Source organism: Camelina sativa, chromosome 15, assembly GCF_000633955.1.
Source record: "Camelina sativa cultivar DH55 chromosome 15, Cs, whole genome shotgun sequence".
NCBI lineage: Eukaryota > Viridiplantae > Streptophyta > Magnoliopsida > Brassicales > Brassicaceae > Camelina > Camelina sativa.
In genome coordinates this window covers 3,183,194-3,202,402 of record NC_025699.1, presented here as the reverse complement: position 1 = coordinate 3,202,402, position 19,209 = coordinate 3,183,194, and the positions used below count along the sequence as shown (strand labels likewise).

Sequence of the window (19,209 nt, the reverse complement as noted above, 5' to 3'; positions counted from 1 at the left end):
CAAACAAAGTCTTTTAAACCAAATTCAATTCATACGCAAACAACGCCCCTATATTTAAATTACGATTACCAAATGTCCCAATTGTTTTAGACAGAAATCGAAAAAATCTTAACGGTTATTAAATTATACCGACCAGGATCAAAGTAAACTAAACAAAAACAAGCTCAACATTCTCAATCTCTTAAAACAACGAACAGAGATTATCATATTGCCGCCTTTTGTTTGCTCAATTTAGACTTTTAGGATTCTCCTATTGCTGCTACTTCTAATGAAAAGAAGAATATGATGAGAATCTTAGCGGGGGACATAAACGTTTAGGCTTCTGTTCATTTCTTCCCATCCACTTCAACTGGTTCAACCACTTCAGCTTCGAAAGTATCTTCATTGTGAGAATGTGCCATCTCCTGTTGTTGTGGCAGCACCTCAGGGCTTGACCATTTCGCGGAAAGAGCTATACCCATCATCTCATATATCTTCCCACCGAGCTCTGCTGGATTCTCCGGCTGTACATATTGAGAAACCACAACTACTAATCTTTACCCATTTCATTTCTAGAGATTAACAAAAGAAAGAGAGTGTTAGTGTAGTACTCACCGTGAACCCACTAGAAACTAGTGCTGCATCATACATAAGATCTATGGCTTTCATTGCATCTTCATCATTTGGGTTACTCTTGTAAGCAGCCTGCGCAGTGAAACATAAAACCAAGTCTAACACTAAAAGGCGGTTATTAGATTTATAATGATAGCTAGTGATTATGAAGGGACTTCACATTTATGTTCTTGATAATCGAGTGGTCGGGATTGATCTCAAAAACTCTTCTCCCTTTCATGAACTCGAGGCTTGTTGTGTCACCAGCTGATTGTGCCTTCATTAGCCTGTCGAGATAAAGTATTCTGTGTTATTTCGTCAGGAGAAAAAAAAAGGGAGAAAGCAAGTCCTTACTTCGGAAAGTGGTTTAGATCTTACCTCTCCATATTGGCTGACCATCCAAATTTACCCGATACCAGAACACAAGGGGAAGAACTAAGACGGTTGGATATTTGAACATTGGCCACCTTATCACCCAATCGTTTCTTTATCCAATCACAAGTCTGCCCAAACTCCTTTTTCTCGGCCGCCTCTTTCTCCTCGTTCTTGTCTCCTGTCAGCACAAGATCATAACCAGAATTTGTTATTATACAATGAAGTGAGATTACCTGACCTGCTAAATTAAGGGAATTGCATCAAACACTTGCCTAGATCCAAGTCTTCCTTGCTGATATCTACAAAATCTTTGTCCTTATAAGCTTTTAAGCTCTGTACGGCAACTTCATCAATAGGTTCTACCAAGTATAGTACCTACGTTCACAAGACAAAAGAAAAGTATGTCAATCACCTCTGAGCTAATAGGAATATTTGCAACAAAGAACAAAACGTGGCCCCATACAGAAGAACACATACCTCAAGTCCCTTCTCAAGGATCTTCTCGAGAAAAGGTGCATTCTTTGCACTTGTAATGCTGTCGGAAGCAATGTAATATATGGCTTTCTGTTCAGGTTTCATGTTCTCAACATACTCATCCAAGCTGATCATGTCATTCTCACTCTGGGAGGAGAAAAATCGAAGCAGTGGAGCTATGCGCTTGTGGTTTTCACGGTCCTCTATGCACCCCAATTTTAAATGTTTGCCAAAATTATCCCAAAAATTCTCATAGTCCTGTAAAAGTAAAAATATTGTCAGAAAACCATCAGCAGAACGTAGCAGTGATTTCCAAAAGGAATAAATAAGATAAGCTGTAAGCAAAGGGGAACAAGAGTACTGAAGCACACTTCTCTGTTTTCACTTAAGGATATGCCCAGAATCATATCAAAAGCTTTCCTCATTAGGCGTTTCTTCATTATCCGCACCTTGGAGACACAATAAAAAAATCGTAAGCGTAAGATAGCAACTGCACTTATACAAAAACAGAACATATCTGATAAAAGCTTTGCATAAGAATTGGATATTAGCACTTACAATGCGACTTTCTTGAAGAATTTCACGGGACACATTAAGTGGGAGATCATGCGAGTCCACAACACCTTTAACAAAGCTCAAGTACCGAGGAAACTGTCCACAAACACCAAAATATATTAATATAAAATGAAAAACACAGGTTTATGAAAAGAAATTTGAACCACACGAAAATAAACTTTTCTCACCAGCTCCCCATCAAAGTCATCTGAGATGAAAACTCGTTTGACGTATAGCCTTATGTTCTTTGTCTTTTGATTGACTATATCATCCTTCCCCGTCGGTGAGACAGGTGGCACGTAGAGGATAGACCTAAACTCGACCTCGCCCTACAATAAGACCATTGCCAATATAACAATTTAAGAACATTATATTAATTTTGTGGATTGTCTTACAAAGCATAATTATTTGGTTGTTTAATGGAATTCTCCAACTCAACAGATGTTTCCCTCAAAAGTACCTCTGTTGTGAAATGGGAAGATGCCAATGGGTCCAAATACTCATTGAAAGCCTTTCTGTAAAACTCATTGTATTCTGCTGTTGTCACCTCCTTAGGGTTTCGCAGCTGCAAAAAAATTAAATATACTGTAAATCGATTCTAACTGCTGATTTAGAGTGCACGCAAAATAAATCGAGTAGTCCTTACCCAAATTGGTTGTGTCTCATTCGTAAGCTCCCAATCCCAGTATCTCTCAACAACCTTCTTGGTCTTCTTCTTTTTCTGTTACAAGAAAAATGGTCACCAACTATAAGCCAACTATTTTTATACATCTAGCTATTCTCTGATGCAGATTAAGATATTTTACTGCTGCTGATCAAGATAGTTCTCAGAACAAGCAAAAAAAAAACACGTATACCTCAGTTTGGTCATCTTGGTCATCATTTTTTGTCTCAGCTGGATCATCTTCAACCTCAACCTGCAAAAGGGAGAACCAAATAGACAAATTGAGGAAGTAAGATAACAATATTAGTTGTATCTGACAGAAAGAACAAATATTTAAGTTTCAGATATCTGCCAATCCTGATGAGCATACCTCTTTTGTGATTCCTTTTTCCTGCCAGGTGTAAATAGGGAAAGAAACAAACTGAGAATAGTTTTTCACGAGCTTCTGAATCCGCTCAGGATCTGCAAAGTGTTTGGCATCTTGCTGTATTGTAAAAAAAAAGTAGAGAAAATTTAGGATGTCAGGTCTCATGAGGGAACAAATACTCGGGATTGAGCTACAAAGTAAGTGTCAAAGCAAAACAAACCTTAAGATGTAAAGTAATACGAGTTCCTCTAGGAATGAGAGACTGTGGATCTGTATCTTCCTGAATGGTAAAACTGCTTGAATTTGCTTCTCCTTCCCATACATATTGCTTATCCGACTTAGGGCTCTTGGTTGACACAATTACCTTCAAAATATAGATATATATATATATATATATATATATATATATGTGTATTGAGTTGGTGGGGAGGCGAGTATCTCAATAAAAGTAAGCTACAGACGTGACAACATAAGAACTTACCCGATCTGCAACCAAAAATGCTGAATAAAACCCGACACCAAATTGACCAATTAAATTGCTGTCACCACCCGCATCCTTGCTATCCTGAAATCATTACAACAATGCTTAGTTGATCCAGTGGTTCCATGAATATGTTTTCGGGAAATAAGAGTATAAGAGAAATAAGTAAGACCTTTAAAGCTTTCATGAACTTGGCAGTTCCACTTTGTGCAATTGTCCCAAGACAGTCAACTAATTCTTGCCGTGTCATACCAATACCAGAATCACTGACAAAGTAATAAAAAAAAAAAAAAAGCATTGGCAGCAAATTAGTTATCTACTTGCAGTTGCTCAAAACGAAATTTATACATTCAAGGCAGAAAACAATAAGACCTACGTGAGAGTTATGATTCCATTCTCCTTATCTGCATAGATGCGTATATCAAGATTTGGAGTATCTTTTGCAATCTCGGAGTCAGTTACGCTCAAGTAACGCAGCTTATCAAGTGCATCGCTAGCATTGCTGTTGAACAAACAAATCAAGAATAATACAGATTACCAACAAACCAAGTATGTGTCCATAATAAAACACCAAAGGATAAATAAATATATAAAAGGGTACCTAATAAGCTCGCGAAGAAACACCTCCTTATTGCTGTATAAGCTGTTAACAATAAGGTCCATGAGGCGACTAACCTGAGGTTTACTTCAAACATCAGTGAATCATATAATTACGATCACAAAACAAGAAATCGAGAAAACACAAAGAACAGACGTACTTCAGCTTGATACTCGAATTTCTCAGCCGGTGGAGGAGCCTGAGAGGAAGAATCTGAAGCTGCTGCACTGGATTCATTCCGGTGTCCCAAAAACCAATTGGTTTGCATGTTCAAATGAGCTAAGGACCTAGTAGATTGAGTACCATTGGTTAAGGATGATGAGTACCATCTCGATTCAGTGCCACTTCTCTTGACGCCCTAAAAACAGGAAAAATCAGGGACACCGTAAGTAATCCAATCACACAGTGTAATTTAGAGATGATTACTAATTTAAAGCTTTTTGGTTACATATCCTCCGATCATACGAAAGCCAATTAGCAATTAAATCGATCGACACAAAAAATTCAAAAAGTAACGATTTACAGATGGAGAAAAAAAAAAAGCCCAAAAGCGAAGAAGAAATGAAGGGGAACAGAAGTGAGTACCGTGGCAGATGGGGAAGAGCGGGAGATGGAGGAAGCTACGGCGGCAACGCGGAAGCTTCGGTCACCGGAGCGTATAAGGGTAGAGACGGAACGCCTAGAGAGTCTGATCATATTCGCAAACTTGGAGATTCGGAGGAGAAGAAACGATTGGAGGAGTTCGATTTTTTTTGTAGCAAGGCACTGAGATTGATGATGAGTTGCGATAAATTGGGGTTTAGTAGGGTTTTTTGGCCAAAGGGCGAAGCTTCTGGACTTGAAGGGTATTTCCGGTAATTAATTATTCGTCACTCTCTAGCTAAATCTTCTCTATCCCTGCGAGTGATTCCGGTTCAACCGTAATTCAGAAGTTGACCGGATAAATTTCAGAGCTATTCAATTTAGCCGAACCATTTTAAGTGAATTGGAGGTAAACAAGTGTCTTTTTTTGTTGGAAAATAACTAGAAAGAAAAGACACCAGCATCCAAATGATAAACCAACAAAGACATGTACCAAAATCACAGCACTATTAAATCGCATCACGAAATGTGTTAGTATAAGAAATCCGACCAAAAATGCCATTAGTAGTCCAGCTGCAGTGACATAGATCAACGGTTTGATTGGACATTACCAACAAAACTTCAATCAAAGTTGAAGTGATGAGAAGTATGAAGTAGTTAGTTGTTTGAACATATCTTTCTTTCGTTTTAGTAAGGGTACCGACGTATCGCATTTCTCGGAAAATCTGGACCAAGAGAATGTTTGAATACTATTTCGTTCCGTTCCCAGTAAGAACATTAAGGTTGATGCTATTTCTGAAAATGTTAACCACCGATGTCTACTTAATAAGTTTGTAGCCTACATACACTTTAGTGTCCAAAATCATTGGAACATGTTAATTTGTTGGGACATATCCAAAATGTCATAAGTTTTGTTTCTTAATCTACTCTCGTTATCGCTTGGGTTTTCCACATTACATATAATTAAATTACTACTTTCGGATTACTCGCACTATTATCTGACTCTGTCACATAAATATTGCATAAGCCACAGTTTAAGTATCTGAGAGCAAAGCTTTGTATACACCAAAATACAAAAACGCATAATTTTGTTTTCCCTTGCAAGATTTTAACCAAGCCAAACAGCTTTTTTTTGGCTTGCGTTTGTTTCTTCCTAGTGCATGTGCCACAAACAAACCCAAACCAAAGAAAAAAAAAGGAAAATAAGAGAAGAGAAGAGAGACAAGTACGTACATAAAACAGCCAAAGTTTAATGTCAAGATTCAAGCTTTAGAGATACAACACGAGACTGTCGGTTGCGTTTAGCTGCCTTAACAAAGACTACCGAGAGACAAGACGGCGCCCACCACGGTCGTCGGACTCTTTGCTCACCTTTCAAACAAGCCACTGTCAAAAAAACACACACGTTTATTTCCTGAGTAAAGTTCCTGCAGCGAGTAAAGCTGAGAGGAGGATGAGAGGGAGAGAGAAAGAGAACCTTTAATCCTTCTGAGTTCTTTACAGAGGGTGATGAAGTCTCCCCACTTCATGTGATGCCTCCTTATGAAGTGAAGGATCTGCTCGGTTGTAAACACAGACATGCTTTCTAGATATTCTCCATTGACACCATTTTCTTTGAAAATCTGGCGGTAGCTCCCAAGGTTTATCTCCTCGAGCCAGGACCCGACATCCTGAAGAAAAATAACAAAGATTCTCACCTATCTACAGGAAGCTCAGCTTTACAAATGAGCAGCAGACTGTGTACAGCATCTGACCGAACAAAACCAAAACCTCCAGCTTATCCATATGAGTGGGACTAACGCTATACATCTTTAGCAAAGCAACTTAAGAAAAAAAAAAAGACTATTTTTCAAATCAGGTACAAGTTGAATTTCAGTAATCATCAGCTAATCTTCATCCAGCATTCACTCTTTCCACATATTTCTCTTTGATTGAAAAGCAAATCAGCAAGTGCAAACATCAAGGAACACACACCAGTGAGACACCGAGGTAAAACAACTTACTGAGTATAATTTAAATCATTAGCAAACACAGATCTCCAATGGACTAGGGGGACAAAAAAAAAAGACATTGTAAAGTAAATGACCACTAAGTGGGAGTTGAGTTTGCTCGATAGCTAGTTGTAACAGTAATTACGAGGTTGCAGGGATGTAATAACAATCAAAGGTGAAATTACACGAGTAAGGTGAGATTTGTTCTTGGAATAAACCACCAGAATACCAAAAAGAGCAAAAAAAAACAAAAGTATTGATCAATAAAGATGTCCCAGTTGTGAACAAGTAATTGGATCTCCAACAAACAACAAAACATAGGCAAACATACCTGAGAATCAGATCAAAAAAATTGGATTGAATTCAGTAGTAAAATTGTGTGAACTGAGATTAAAATATGCTGAATGAATAACATGGAATCTGAAAGTGGCTCAATCAAAGAAACAAGCCGAATTGATAATTGCAACAAACAAAGGCGAATAAGAAAACAAAAGAGGGGGAGAAGGAGAGATAGAGACCTCAACAGTCCAGATGAAGAAATCAAGAGGCTCAGGAGGATGATCTCTGCTCATCCTTGTTCGCTCTGCACATAAGTCCCAATACAATTCACCATAAAGCATTTTTTTTTTGTAGTTGTTGTTTACACAAAGTGGGAATCAATTCGAGAAAAAAATCGAAATCATTTTTCTCAATTCTGATTGATGAAGAAGGAAGAGAAAGGGGGGGGAAAAGACCTACCGAAGCGACAGCTGTGTGAGAGAGAGAGATCCGAAATGTAAGCTCTCTTTGATCTGAGTGACAGAAGAAAAAAAAAACCCAACTTTTGATTTTCTCGGGAAACCAACGGAGAGAGAGAGAGAGAGAGAAGAACGGGATTCAGCGAACTTACAGTGCAAAATGCGTGATTTTTGGTTTTCTAGGGTTCGAAGAGAGAAGGAGAGAAGGAGATGATGAGAGGGACAAATGGGTCCACGAAGTGAAAGTGTGCTTTTTTTTTCTTCTTGGCTCTTTACACACGCTCCTCTCCCGCCACCACGCGCCACCGTCTCTTCCGTACCACGACCATTTTTAGTATACAATCTTTTTCTTTTTTTCCTTTTTTTTTTTTTGGAAATATATCTTCTTTTTACACATAGGAGTATTATTTACCCACAAGATATACAAGCTTAATCTTTTTAAGTTTACCAAATAAAACCATATCCATATATCAATTTTGTCTATTGTTGTATGAGGTAACAAACTCTCATATATAATATAAGCTTTGACTCTTTTTTTTTTTTTTTCCAATAATGAAACAAAATTTTGAGCTAGTGGACACTAACAATAAAGAGAAATAAATCATCAGCTTCTTCAAACTATTATTTTGTACTACTATCTTTTTCTTTTCCAATTAGTTAAGCTTATATACATTTGCAATTTTTTTGCCTTTAAATCGTTATTCTAGTCTCTTGTCAACAATTAAAATGGATTTCTAATGGAACGTGGAAACCGATGTTAGATGACTAGTAGTAGTAGTACTAACTAACAAATATCATTGATATGATGATTCCATCGAAATACACTTTCATTCCTTTTGTATTTGGAATCTCTCTTCTACATATATCATAATTTCATCGAGATGATAGACGACTTCAGCAGTAACCAAGAGTGAGTGAAACGAAGATATTAAGATGGGAAACAAATGGTTAAATTGGGAGTTTTTGCATAAAACAGTTGATTGTTTCCAAGTCATATTACAAAACCCAAAGTTGAGATACACGTGACCAACACTGCTCACACACACATTTGACCTTTGAGCTCAATCATGGACCACCAATCTTCTCTTCTTTCCAAGTCCCATTCAATCTTTTTGCTGACCTCATCTACTCTCTCATTTCTCCTCCCAAAATATCACAAATCCCTTTTGTAACTTGTTTTGTCTTTTCACTTTAAATAGAGAGAGATCCAAGAAACTCAATGCATTCACAAGTAAGTAGGAACTCCCCCCCNCCCCCCCCCCCCCCCCCCCTCTTTTAACGAACGAGATATAATGTTTACTATTGTGGCAAAAAGATATAACACCTTTTCTAACACAAGACAAAGCATGGAACATTAGAACAGAAGAAAAAAGATTTTGATTAGCTAATCTGTTCTGACTTCATATAGATTTCCCACAGATACAAATATGATTAATCCGTTGCAAACATGTTCTATCTTGAAACTTTACTTATATGAAACCAAAAGTCAAGATTCGTCTTCGCAGGCCTCTGCAGCTGAAATCTCTGAATCAAGTTTGCTCATCAGAGTCTCTGTCACATGCTTGGCCACAGAGATCATGTCAAGGATGACGCTCGGGTCTAAGCCAGACCCGCCTCGTTTGGTTAACCCACATATATGGCCTACCCGGTTCACAGATATAGATACAGCTGAGCTCATCTGAGACTCCTCTTCTGCTGTTGCATCAACTATGTAATGCGTTCCCACCTGGAAAACCCCATGGACAAGCATTTTACATGGATGGCACAAGATTAGTGAAATTGACCAAAGAAGATTTCCAATGTGAATCAAGACTCAAGAGATCTGAGATGTGATTTACTTTTGTTAACGTGACTATGACCGGGACACTGGAAGTGTCAAATTGTAGATACTCTTCGTCGCTTATGTCAATCTCTGGTTGTTCATCATCTGCTACTTCAGCTGAAACATTGACTTTTGGGATGGCCGTGTTGGTTAAAGCAGCCTGCAGGAGCATTAGTCAACAAGTGCATTAAAGCATGCATTCAGCCTTGAGGAACGATGACTTTTGGGTTTATTAAACTATCAATTTGCAACATATCATAAAGCTACAAAACCACTCAAGACAACAAGCTAGAACTAATCTACGATATTTTAATGAAAGACCTGTTCCCATTCTTTTTTCCTACATTCTAAGGCCTTTCCTTTCTCTTAATCCTGATTGATGGGTATGATTTACTGATTACCATCCGCAATTAAACCTAGAACTAAGGGTAAGAGAGAAAACCAAACACATATCACAAGAATTACCTTAATGGCAGCACCCAGGGCATCCAATAGATTCCCATCTGAACTAATGACAAGGCCATCGATATAAAGGTCCCAGCAAACTTTTCCTTCTTTTATTAAAAGCGAAGATAAATTTATTCCAGCTCCTGTTACCAAAAATGAAGTGCAATAAACATTACAAACTGAAAACGTAACAATGCACCACAGATATAAAAAGAACATTGCACAAACATGATTGCTGACCTGCTCCACTTTTCCCACCCAGAAGACATCTTTGAAGAGCCAAAGCAAGCTCAGAAGACAATTCCTCACCTCCTCTCCCCTAAGCAACAATAGGTCACAAAGAATTAGCCGCCTAGTGACCTTAACAGCATTGAGTTTAGGGAATCCAAAGAAATATTCTGATAACCAAAATCTCAGTTCAAATTGTAAGAGAAACACCAAGAGAACAGATGTGACAAGTGCTTGATAGAACCAAAACCAGGCAGTATCATAGAAAAAAGCTCACCCCAAATGTCGGTTCTGCTGTTGGACTGCAATCAATGAAAACTGCAACCTTTCCTTTATCGGGTTGAAGCGAACTTGGCCTCCCAATTTCAGCCTGCAATTGCACAAGATAACTGGGTTAACATTTACAATAGAACCATAACACATCCCCTGCAACAATGAGAGTAAGGAACAAAGAAAGTACGCACCTTTACACTAGCAATCACATCGGTTCCACCTATCTTAACTCTCGCTGAACCATTAGCCTAGAGCCAACAAAAACAAGAGAAGAAGCATATCTGTTTAATAAACTTAGGAAGCAAAACTGAGAAGCAGAGGAGCTCTCTGATATTTACAGTTACCTGCGGAATCACACCAGTTTCAACATAGATAGGTCGGTAAGTCAATCTTTTGCGACCATCAGTTCGAAGATCTTGAGCTATCCCACCTTTAACAAAGTGTTGCTCCCCAATAGAAAGCCCCACCATTGATTACTACATAGAGATCAACACAAAATCAGCTTCAGAAACCAATTAGATCAAATGCTGAAGTATATATATCTACCGGAACTATAAACTTCGAGGTTCACGGATTAGTGCTAGGGTTTAAGAAACAGCTCTACACATCTTTATACAGCACAATCAAAACCCATTAATCTTCTTTACCTTGCTGAGAAAATTCAATAGAAGGCAGAACACCCTGAAAATTCTCCGGCGACAGTAGCGGCAACTTTGGATTGGTTAGGTTAAGAGACGATAACAACTGACAACTGCCCGTAGGGTTTAATGATGGCGTGTAATTATTAACACTTGGTAAGGGTAATTTAGTCTTTTACCGTCTTATCATTTTCTTCCACAGCGTTTTTTAGCTCTCTTCTGGGTTTCTTCAATCTGCCGGGAAGAAGTGCGAAGCTTGGTGGTGCCGATGGGTCGTTCGAAACTAGCATCTCGTCCTGCTGCTGATGCAGACTTGAATCCCGGGTTCGTTATAAAGTTTCATTCTTTATCTGTTTTAGCTCAGAGTCGTCTAGGGTTTTCTCTGCTCAATTGAAAACACTTTCAATCTCTGGTATTTGCTGTGTTTGATTCTCCGAAGCGGAGTTATATTGGTTCTTGTGGGTTCTTGGTTTTGATACTGCTTCAGTCTCTTGTCTTTATCTTAAATTTGGTGGATTTATGCTGTTTCAGAAAATCGAAAAGGAAGAAGATATCAACTGGTTCTGATAATGCAGGAGCTTCAGTTTCCACAGGTATGTTTCCATTTACTGAGCAATTAGATGTGGATAGATGCATTGATGTAGTACCAAAGCTGCCTTGATCCAAAAGTTGTCACATTTTTGGATGTTTCAATAAGTGCTTTACATTTACCAATACAAATGATGTAGGAGGTGAAGCTGGGAATGAGAGGAAAGCTGGCCTTTACTGTTGTAACTATTGCGATAAAGATTTGTCTGGTTTGGTTCGTTTCAAATGTGCTGTTTGTATGGACTTTGACCTTTGTGTGGAATGCTTTTCTGTCGGCGTTGAACTTAATCGCCACAAGAACAGTCATCCTTATCGGGTTATGGTTAGTTTCCAACTTCGAGCTGTATATTTGAAGAATGCTCTGTCAGATGAATAGTAGTAACTGGATAGTTAGTGTGTATTAAACAAAGAAAATGTTCTATGGTTGTTTTTCTGTTTGTGAGGAATTTACCTTTCTCTGTGACAGGACAATTTATCTTTTCCGCTTGTTACTTCTGATTGGAATGCCGATGAAGAGATACTCCTTCTTGAGGTAATCGTTAAACTGTTTCTAATCCTATTTTGTTTGTAATTTTACGCTTCTTTGTTTGGATAGAGGTTTTTAGCTGACTATTTGGATGTATATCTATGGTATTAGGCCATTGCGACATACGGGCTTGGGAATTGGAAAGAAGTTGCGGACCATGTTGGCAGTAAGACTAAGATAGAGTGTATGGATCACTTCAATTCAGCATACATGCAATCACCGTTCTTTCCACTTCCGGTAAACACTGATGAAAACTAATGAGTAGATAGTTGACCCTAGCTTTTTTATTTACTCAAACTCCTCACTGTGTAGGACTTGTCCCATACAACTGGAAAGAGCAAAGATGAGCTTCTTGCTATGAGTAAAGAGCATGATGTAAAAACAGGTCAGCTTTGAATATATTAGTGGAGGTTGCTTTTCTGATTTTAAGCTATTATATTGACCTTGAATTAGTAAAAGGAGGAAACTGAGCTCATTTTCTGTTTTTTACAGAAAAACCTGCACGTGCGAGGCGATCCCCGAAAAAAGAGTTACCTGTGTTAGCTGAAATCAAGTATATACTTATGTTTGTAACAATGATTTATCTACGTATACAATGTTGAATGCTCTTTTTTTAATCCTTTTCTTTTTCAATGGGCAGACACAATGCTTCAGGGAAGGAAGATGCAATAGATCAACCTTTGACTGCCTTAGCTGGAGGTATGTGACACTTCTCATGAAATGCTTTTATCTATATAAAGTTCTAGTTGTTTTTTGCTCTTTGATTTATGGTTAAGAAGCAATCATCCGTCTTTCGTAATTGGACCTCATATATTATCTTCTCCTTTGTTCCAAATGTAAAGTAATGTTTTTTTTGGACAGTCAAGAAGAAAGTCAATGTACCACAGGCTAAGGACATCACTAAGTTGGAAGGTATGTATATATTGGAACAAGTTGTATGCAAAGTGATAGTTGAAGGGAACAAATACTAAATGTACTTAAAACATAAATTTAGAAACTAAAAGTCTGCCCTTGTGTCTCAGCTGCAAAACAACAATCTGATAGGAGTGTGGGGGAGAAGAAACTGAGGCTTCCTGGAGAGAAAGTTCCATTAGTAACAGAGTTATATGGCTACAATCTAAAGAGGGAAGAATTTGAGATCGAACATGACAACGATGCTGAGCAACTGCTCGCTGACATGGAATTTAAGGATTCTGACACGGATGCTGAGCGTGAACAGAAGTTGCAGGTTCTTCGTATTTACTCGAAAAGGTACACTTGTTACAGGAACAAACTTTGTTAATCCGAAATTATTTGTTGTAAGCCAATGCTACAGCCAAGATTGTGCCTTGGCTTTGTTGGCAGGCTTGATGAGAGGAAGCGGAGGAAGGAATTCGTTCTGGAAAGAAACTTGTTGCACCCTGATCAATATGAGATGGGCCTTTCAGCAGAGGAGAAAAAAATATATAAAAGCTGTAAAGTCTTTGCGCGGTTCCACACCAAAGAAGAGCACAAGGAACTGATTAAGGAAGTCATTGAGGAGCACCAAATTCTCAGAAGAATCCAGGATCTTCAGGTTTGATGCTTATAATTTTACCAAACCATAGAACTAATTACCAAGTCAATTAGGTGGGGACATTAAGTTGAGCCTTTGGTTCTGTTGTAGGAAGCTAGAACTGCTGGTTGTAAGACAACTTCAGAAGCAAAGAGATTTATAGAAGAGAAGAGAAAGAAGGAAGCTGAAGAAAGTTTGCTGCTGCGACTAAACCACGGTGCACCAGGCAGTATAGCCGGCAAAACACTAAAAAGTCCAAGAGGGTTACCCAGAAATTTGCAGCCCTTTGGTTCTGACTCACTGTCAAAGGTCACGCCTCCAATAATATATAGTGGTTTGGACAATTGGGATGTTGATGGTCTCCTTGGGGCTGACTTGCTCTCTGAAATCGTAAGAACAATCATTTTTAAACTTGGTGCTTCTCATCTTATTTGGATTTTTGTTAATTTCTTGACATTATTCCCATGGTTTTAAGAGATTGAAGCTGTGTGCAGGAAAAAAAGATGTGCAACGAGACCAGAATACTGCCTGTACACTAATTGAAGATGCTAGAAATCTTAACAAGCGAGATAAAGAAGGGGCAGATAAAGAAAAAGTCTGATGCTTATAGCTTCTTCAAAGTAGAGCCGAGTAAAGTAGACAGAGTATATGATATGTTGATTCAGAAGGGAATAGGTGTCGAGTCAACATGACTCATTAGCTTCATGGTACCTAACATGTAATTCTCAAACATATATTAGTCATGTACATATAAAGGAAGGTGATGCTGATTTTGGTTCCACATCTTGTTCTATGTTAGTTTTGATAGCTTGACAATGTCTGATTGTTATCTCCTTGAATTCAGATCTTGTTTTCTAGTTTTTTTTTTTTTTCATAAATACAAGAAAAGCTTTTGATACAATGTTTAAAGCCAATGCCCTCTCTTGGGTTAGTACATATTTCAGGAAAAGCCTGTTCAAGAAAATTAGATTATTTGGTGACAAGAAACTACTCTGAATCAGATAGTCATTCAACAACAGCGAGAACCAAAAGTTACTCTACATCAAGCTGCTAATCATAAGAAAAGCTTTACCATCATCTCCTACGGTTGCCACCATTGATTCTTCTCCCAAGGCTTGAAAACACCATCATGTGAAACATATTTCAAGTAAAAGAAAAACCCACGTAGCAACTTCAACGCTCTTTCCTTATCAACACCATCCACAAGTTTGTATTCTTTCTCGAAATCAGGGAAACTTTCTAGATAAGATTGTCCCAATTCGTCAGTCTCATAATCCGTTTCTCGTCCCTTTCGTAGTTCTCTGCATCGGATCATTTTCCTATGGATTGATGCGTCACGATGGAGCTGCTTCAACTCTCTTCCATCATATGGTTTTTCAAGAACATCCATTAGCTCCTTTCTAAACCAACAACTACCACTGTCATCCTCTTTACTTACTTCATCAAGATCAACCACTTTCTTGGACGCCACAAATGGAGTGCCATCTCCATCCAAAAACGGGTTATCATCAATCACAATTATATCAGAATCATCAGACCAAGACTCGAGATCTTGCTCAATCTTCACTTTTACTAGTGGTGGATCCGTTTCAGGGACCATTGTAGATTCGTTAAGAGTATCCAAATCAGACGGATCCTTCTGAAGATTCGCCATTGGCTTAGTTATCGTATCTCTAAGTGCATCTACAAGCCATGTGAGGTAGCTCATGTAATCCTTATCCACAACCGTAGCACCCTTCTTCTTCCTTCTCCCTACAAAATCTCCTTTGCTCCTTGAAGTCTCATCTACATCCTTAAGCTCTGTAACTCTTTTTACTCGTTCCACATGATCATCAACAACCCTTGAAGTCTCTGCAGCCTTAGTTTCAGAAAATTTCCCCATTCTCCGTTCAGGAACTCTGTTGTCTAGTTGAATGGCTTCTTCACTTCTAACCAACGGAACAGCTCTGCTTTTTAACTCGTCAGCTTTCCTCTTTCTCCCTTCAGATACTGTGTTGTGTCTTTGACTAGTGTCTTCTTGAGTTCTAACTAACGGATCAGGACTTAAAGCATCAGCCTTTAACTCCGAAGTTTTCCTAACTTTGTTGTCTCTTTGTTGAATGTCCTCTTCGGTTTTAACTAACGGAACAGATTCTGAAGTGTTTGCAGCTTCCAACTCTGCGATCCTCCGTTTTCTCCGTTCAGCAAGTCTGTTGTCTCGTTGAATGTTTTCTCGGACGACATTAACTCTTCCAGCCTTAAACCCAACAGCACCCTTCCTCCTCCTTCCCTGTTGATAAACTCTGTTCTTCATTAAATTCCCATTCGCAAGCTTTGAACCACAAGTAGAGATCTTGAATTTACGAGTGTCAGATCCTCCATTGTCAACTTCAAAGCGAGAGATGAAACTGTTGTCACCTCTTCTAATATGATCCAAGATTACACCGTAGTCCGTATCAACCATAACATCATCATTATCATCTTCGTCAAGACAGATGATTGGAACATCGATTCTTTCAGACATTCCACAAGTGTGCTCGTTGATTGCATTCATCATAAACCTTCTACATCCATCATCATCCATTACTGAGTTTGATACATGAACATCGTCAATCACAATGGTGTTCTTCTTCATCGCCTATAAATCGAATAGATAAACTAGAAAAATTAGGGAAGAATCATTGAAGAAAAACCCTAAAACGTATGCGTTTAAACCATAAAAGCTAAGGAAACAAAAAAAAGATGAAGAAACGTAGAATCAAAGCATACCGTTTAGAGCGACTCGGCTTGTGAACACAACACTGAGCAAATTATTATGCTTAAAACTTAAAAAGAGAGAGAAATAGGAAACGGAGAGCTGAAGAAGTTAATGATATATGGTGATTAGGGTTTTAATGCAGATCAAGTTTTGCTTCAACAATTAAGGAAATTGTTTTTGTAGGGAAAGAAAATATGAAGAGACGTGCGATAAGATTTTGAAGAGACTTGAGAGTTAAAGAGGAGGCTATGAAGGCTGGTCAGAGACCTAAGGATCGTAGCTATATATCAGAATCCACGTCATATATTTTCTGTCTTCAAGAAAGAGTTAAGAAAATAGAAATAACGCATTATAATAAATATAAAAAAGTAAAGTTAACAATAATAATACCAAAAAAAAAGGAAAATAATTGAATTTTCTGGTTTGTGCGAGTGTGGGAAACAAGAGCATGCATTGGGTAGTTTGGTGAGTAATAAATTTAGGTTGGTGTGTGTCGCGTGCGGACCAAACTGCAACATCTTGTCAAGTGTATCCCATAGAACGAGATATATTTTGAGACTAATATGGAAAAATATTGATAGGGGTTAGACTACCTATGGTCTATGGATCACTAAATAGTAAATACGCATCTACTACCGCCTGACTGAGACAGAGTGGGGTAACGGATTGAATTCAAAGCTTTCATTGACAGTGAGTGTCATCAATTGATAGTTCCGTAGTTCGTATGTATCACTAACTATGGTTGCTACGGTTTCTTCTAGGATGGTTCGTCCGTTATTATTGTTTAATGAAAATTTCGATTGTTTAATTACAAAAACGTAGATAAAACAAATGCACACACACTTCATCCAATCCAAAAGGAAAATTAAAAACCAGAAACTTCACACAGCCTCTCTCTCACCAGCAAGAAAACCAAACCATTACTTAGTTAGTGTTGGGAGTGAACAAGAAGATATCATCAAGCCTATCATTGCTTGGAGAGTTCCCACCATAAACCAACAGACCTTCCTTACCATCTCGTGATCCAGCTGCAAACGCGCACCATCCTCTAGGCCCTGGATGCTCCACTGATCCAACTCCATCATCCCATTTCCTCCATTCCAATGTCTCCGTATCAAGCCCATAGGCGTCACCAGTGAAACACCCTGCTCCCATATGCCCCAAGTCGCTCGGATCGATCTCCCCTCCAGATATCAGTATCTGTTTCCCTACAACCGCAGACGAAAACACACTTCTTGCTGACGGTTTCTCGCCTTTTGTATCAACTTCTTTCCATTCTCCTTTAGCTATGTCGAAACAGTGAACATCATCCGCTTCTTCTCCTGCGAATCCATAGACCACCCAGATCTTTCCTTGAACAACAGCAAGCCCTGGACCGCCTCTTCCTTTACAGGCTTCTCCCGGAGACGGGAACTTAATCCATTTCTGATCAACAACGTTGTACGCCCAAAGATCGTTGAGACGTCCTTCAACTCCGCACCCACCAAACACATACACGTTCTGAGAATCCGCAGTAATGGAGTGGTAGCTTCGGTTTTGCGGACCGGTTTCCCCTGAAGTGAGCAGTTTCCACTGGTTGGTGGACGTGTTGAAACAGTAGAGCTCGTTGAGCTCCTGGTGAGTGGCGTCCCGGCCACCAAAGAAATAGATGATGGGTCCAACTGCAGCCATGGCTACGCCAACTCTTGGAGGAGGAGCCTCCCCTGTAGCTTCCTGGATGGACCATGTCTCAGTCTCGAGGTCGAAAACGTAGAGATGGTTGTCAACGGGAACACGAGGTTGGAACTCGCCACCAAAGGCATACACTTTGTTTCCCACAAGTGCTATGGCATGAGAGCTTCTTGCTCCGGGTCCAGTTCCATTCTGTTTAAGCTGATCACAAGGAAAACAGAGAAGAAGAAGACATCAACACAAAGATTAATTCTTTTAAGTACTAGACAAGGATGATATTAAGCTTGAAATCGATAAGAAACAAAGAACAGACAAAAACAACTATGTGAGAGGAGTTAAGTCAGCACATGATGAATAGTCAATGAGAGAGGCACAAAGAATGAGATTTTAATTGTAGAACCAAATAATCATTAAAGATGGGAAGAGAGTTTCACTGAAAAGGATCATAACAGCAACAATTTACTGAGAAATTGAGTCAGATGACCAGTGAATGTAAGATATCTCTGTTCAAGTCAATTGTAAAGAAAACAACAAGACAAAATACAAATGATGCAATACTTAAAATCTTTATATAATCTCATCTATTAGAAAACAATCAGAAACAGACAAAAGAGTTGAGTCAGCATGCAAATACTCGATTGGACAATGACAAACTCATCATCCACTAATCTAAAACTAGGTGATTAACCAAAGATAAACGACTAAAATACTTAAATGTAATCATGATTACAATATTAAAACGGTTTTTGTCTTTTTATTAAAACGTTCTTACATCAGTAAAATGAATGATCAATCAACATGATATGAACAACTCAGCGGCGAATACTCCATAGTTAGTCCATTCAATAGAAAGACAAAACTAATCATCCAAAATTGATCAGAGAAAGCATAAACTACTAGGAGATAATGAACCTTCTTAAGTCTATATAGTAATCAGTAATCACATCAGCAATTTTATTTACTAAGAATCTTGGGACCAAAACTAGAGAGAAAATAGTCAGATTCTAAATGATTTTTTTTTTTTAAAATAAAGTTTTCGAAGGCCGCTAGTAACGTACGATTCAATAAGATCGAACAATAATCTGGGGTTTGATCGGAAGATTGATAAATAGTATATCCGATGAACCCCCAAATTCGTATCTAAGAGAAGAGAGATATAATAAACCTGAACCCATTTGCCTTCCATAGGAGTAGCTGCCATCGTTGCTCTGCTGCAAATTAGTAGTATTTTTACCACTGAGTGACTCGTTTAAGACCAATTTTGTTTTATTGTGTGTGTGTTTGTGAGGTTTTTCTTTCTCCTCTTTTGCTTTGTGTCCGTGTCTCTATT

The 19,209-nt window shown here is 38.5% G+C and overlaps 6 protein-coding genes across 7 annotated transcripts; 1 reads left to right on the top strand and 5 right to left on the bottom strand.

Annotated features, from left to right (window-relative positions):
* On the bottom strand, positions 98-4,896 carry LOC104744972 (heat shock protein 90-6, mitochondrial). The gene is made up of 20 exons (XM_010466114.2): positions 4,691-4,896; positions 4,266-4,463; positions 4,109-4,182; positions 3,884-4,009; positions 3,680-3,773; positions 3,508-3,591; positions 3,247-3,390; positions 3,030-3,143; positions 2,853-2,912; positions 2,642-2,716; positions 2,456-2,560; positions 2,184-2,324; positions 1,999-2,091; positions 1,812-1,889; positions 1,444-1,698; positions 1,239-1,341; positions 970-1,144; positions 773-878; positions 595-684; positions 98-503 (listed from the first exon to the last, which is right to left on the bottom strand). Exons 1-20 carry the CDS (start codon positions 4,799-4,801, stop codon positions 327-329), a joined length of 2,403 nt encoding a protein of 800 aa, XP_010464416.1. The 5' UTR covers positions 4,802-4,896; the 3' UTR covers positions 98-326.
* On the bottom strand, positions 5,704-7,670 carry LOC104744971. Of its 2 annotated transcripts, XM_010466113.2 has the most exons (5): positions 7,568-7,670; positions 7,417-7,469; positions 7,197-7,261; positions 6,165-6,357; positions 5,704-6,073 (listed from the first exon to the last, which is right to left on the bottom strand). In XM_010466113.2, exons 3-5 carry the CDS (start codon positions 7,248-7,250, stop codon positions 5,943-5,945), a joined length of 378 nt encoding a protein of 125 aa, XP_010464415.1. In that variant the 5' UTR covers positions 7,251-7,261; positions 7,417-7,469; positions 7,568-7,670; the 3' UTR covers positions 5,704-5,942. The 2 variants fall into 2 exon arrangements, with proteins under 2 accessions (XP_010464415.1, XP_019092106.1); XM_019236561.1 differs by lacking the exons at positions 7,417-7,469; positions 7,568-7,670 and having other exon boundaries at positions 7,197-7,313.
* LOC104744970 (exosome complex component RRP42) lies at positions 8,770-10,943 on the bottom strand. The gene is made up of 8 exons (XM_010466111.1): positions 10,833-10,943; positions 10,530-10,661; positions 10,377-10,433; positions 10,190-10,282; positions 9,925-10,003; positions 9,703-9,827; positions 9,254-9,397; positions 8,770-9,141 (listed from the first exon to the last, which is right to left on the bottom strand). The coding sequence occupies exons 2-8, from the start codon at positions 10,653-10,655 to the stop codon at positions 8,902-8,904; spliced, it is 864 nt and encodes a 287-aa protein (XP_010464413.1). The 5' UTR covers positions 10,656-10,661; positions 10,833-10,943; the 3' UTR covers positions 8,770-8,901.
* LOC104744969 (transcriptional adapter ADA2a-like) lies at positions 11,028-14,331 on the top strand. Its single transcript, XM_019237370.1, has 13 exons — positions 11,028-11,147; positions 11,355-11,416; positions 11,552-11,733; positions 11,878-11,943; positions 12,049-12,174; positions 12,250-12,322; positions 12,430-12,490; positions 12,578-12,636; positions 12,799-12,849; positions 12,960-13,188; positions 13,282-13,492; positions 13,583-13,861; positions 13,966-14,331. Exons 1-13 carry the CDS (start codon positions 11,092-11,094, stop codon positions 14,008-14,010), a joined length of 1,500 nt encoding a protein of 499 aa, XP_019092915.1. The 5' UTR covers positions 11,028-11,091; the 3' UTR covers positions 14,011-14,331.
* On the bottom strand, positions 14,397-16,441 carry LOC104744968. The gene is made up of 2 exons (XM_010466110.2): positions 16,220-16,441; positions 14,397-16,088 (listed from the first exon to the last, which is right to left on the bottom strand). Exon 2 carries the CDS (start codon positions 16,083-16,085, stop codon positions 14,553-14,555), a length of 1,533 nt encoding a protein of 510 aa, XP_010464412.1. The 5' UTR covers positions 16,086-16,088; positions 16,220-16,441; the 3' UTR covers positions 14,397-14,552.
* On the bottom strand, positions 16,960-19,200 carry LOC104744966 (nitrile-specifier protein 5-like). The gene is made up of 2 exons (XM_010466109.2): positions 19,045-19,200; positions 16,960-18,080 (listed from the first exon to the last, which is right to left on the bottom strand). The coding sequence occupies exons 1-2, from the start codon at positions 19,078-19,080 to the stop codon at positions 17,133-17,135; spliced, it is 984 nt and encodes a 327-aa protein (XP_010464411.1). The 5' UTR covers positions 19,081-19,200; the 3' UTR covers positions 16,960-17,132.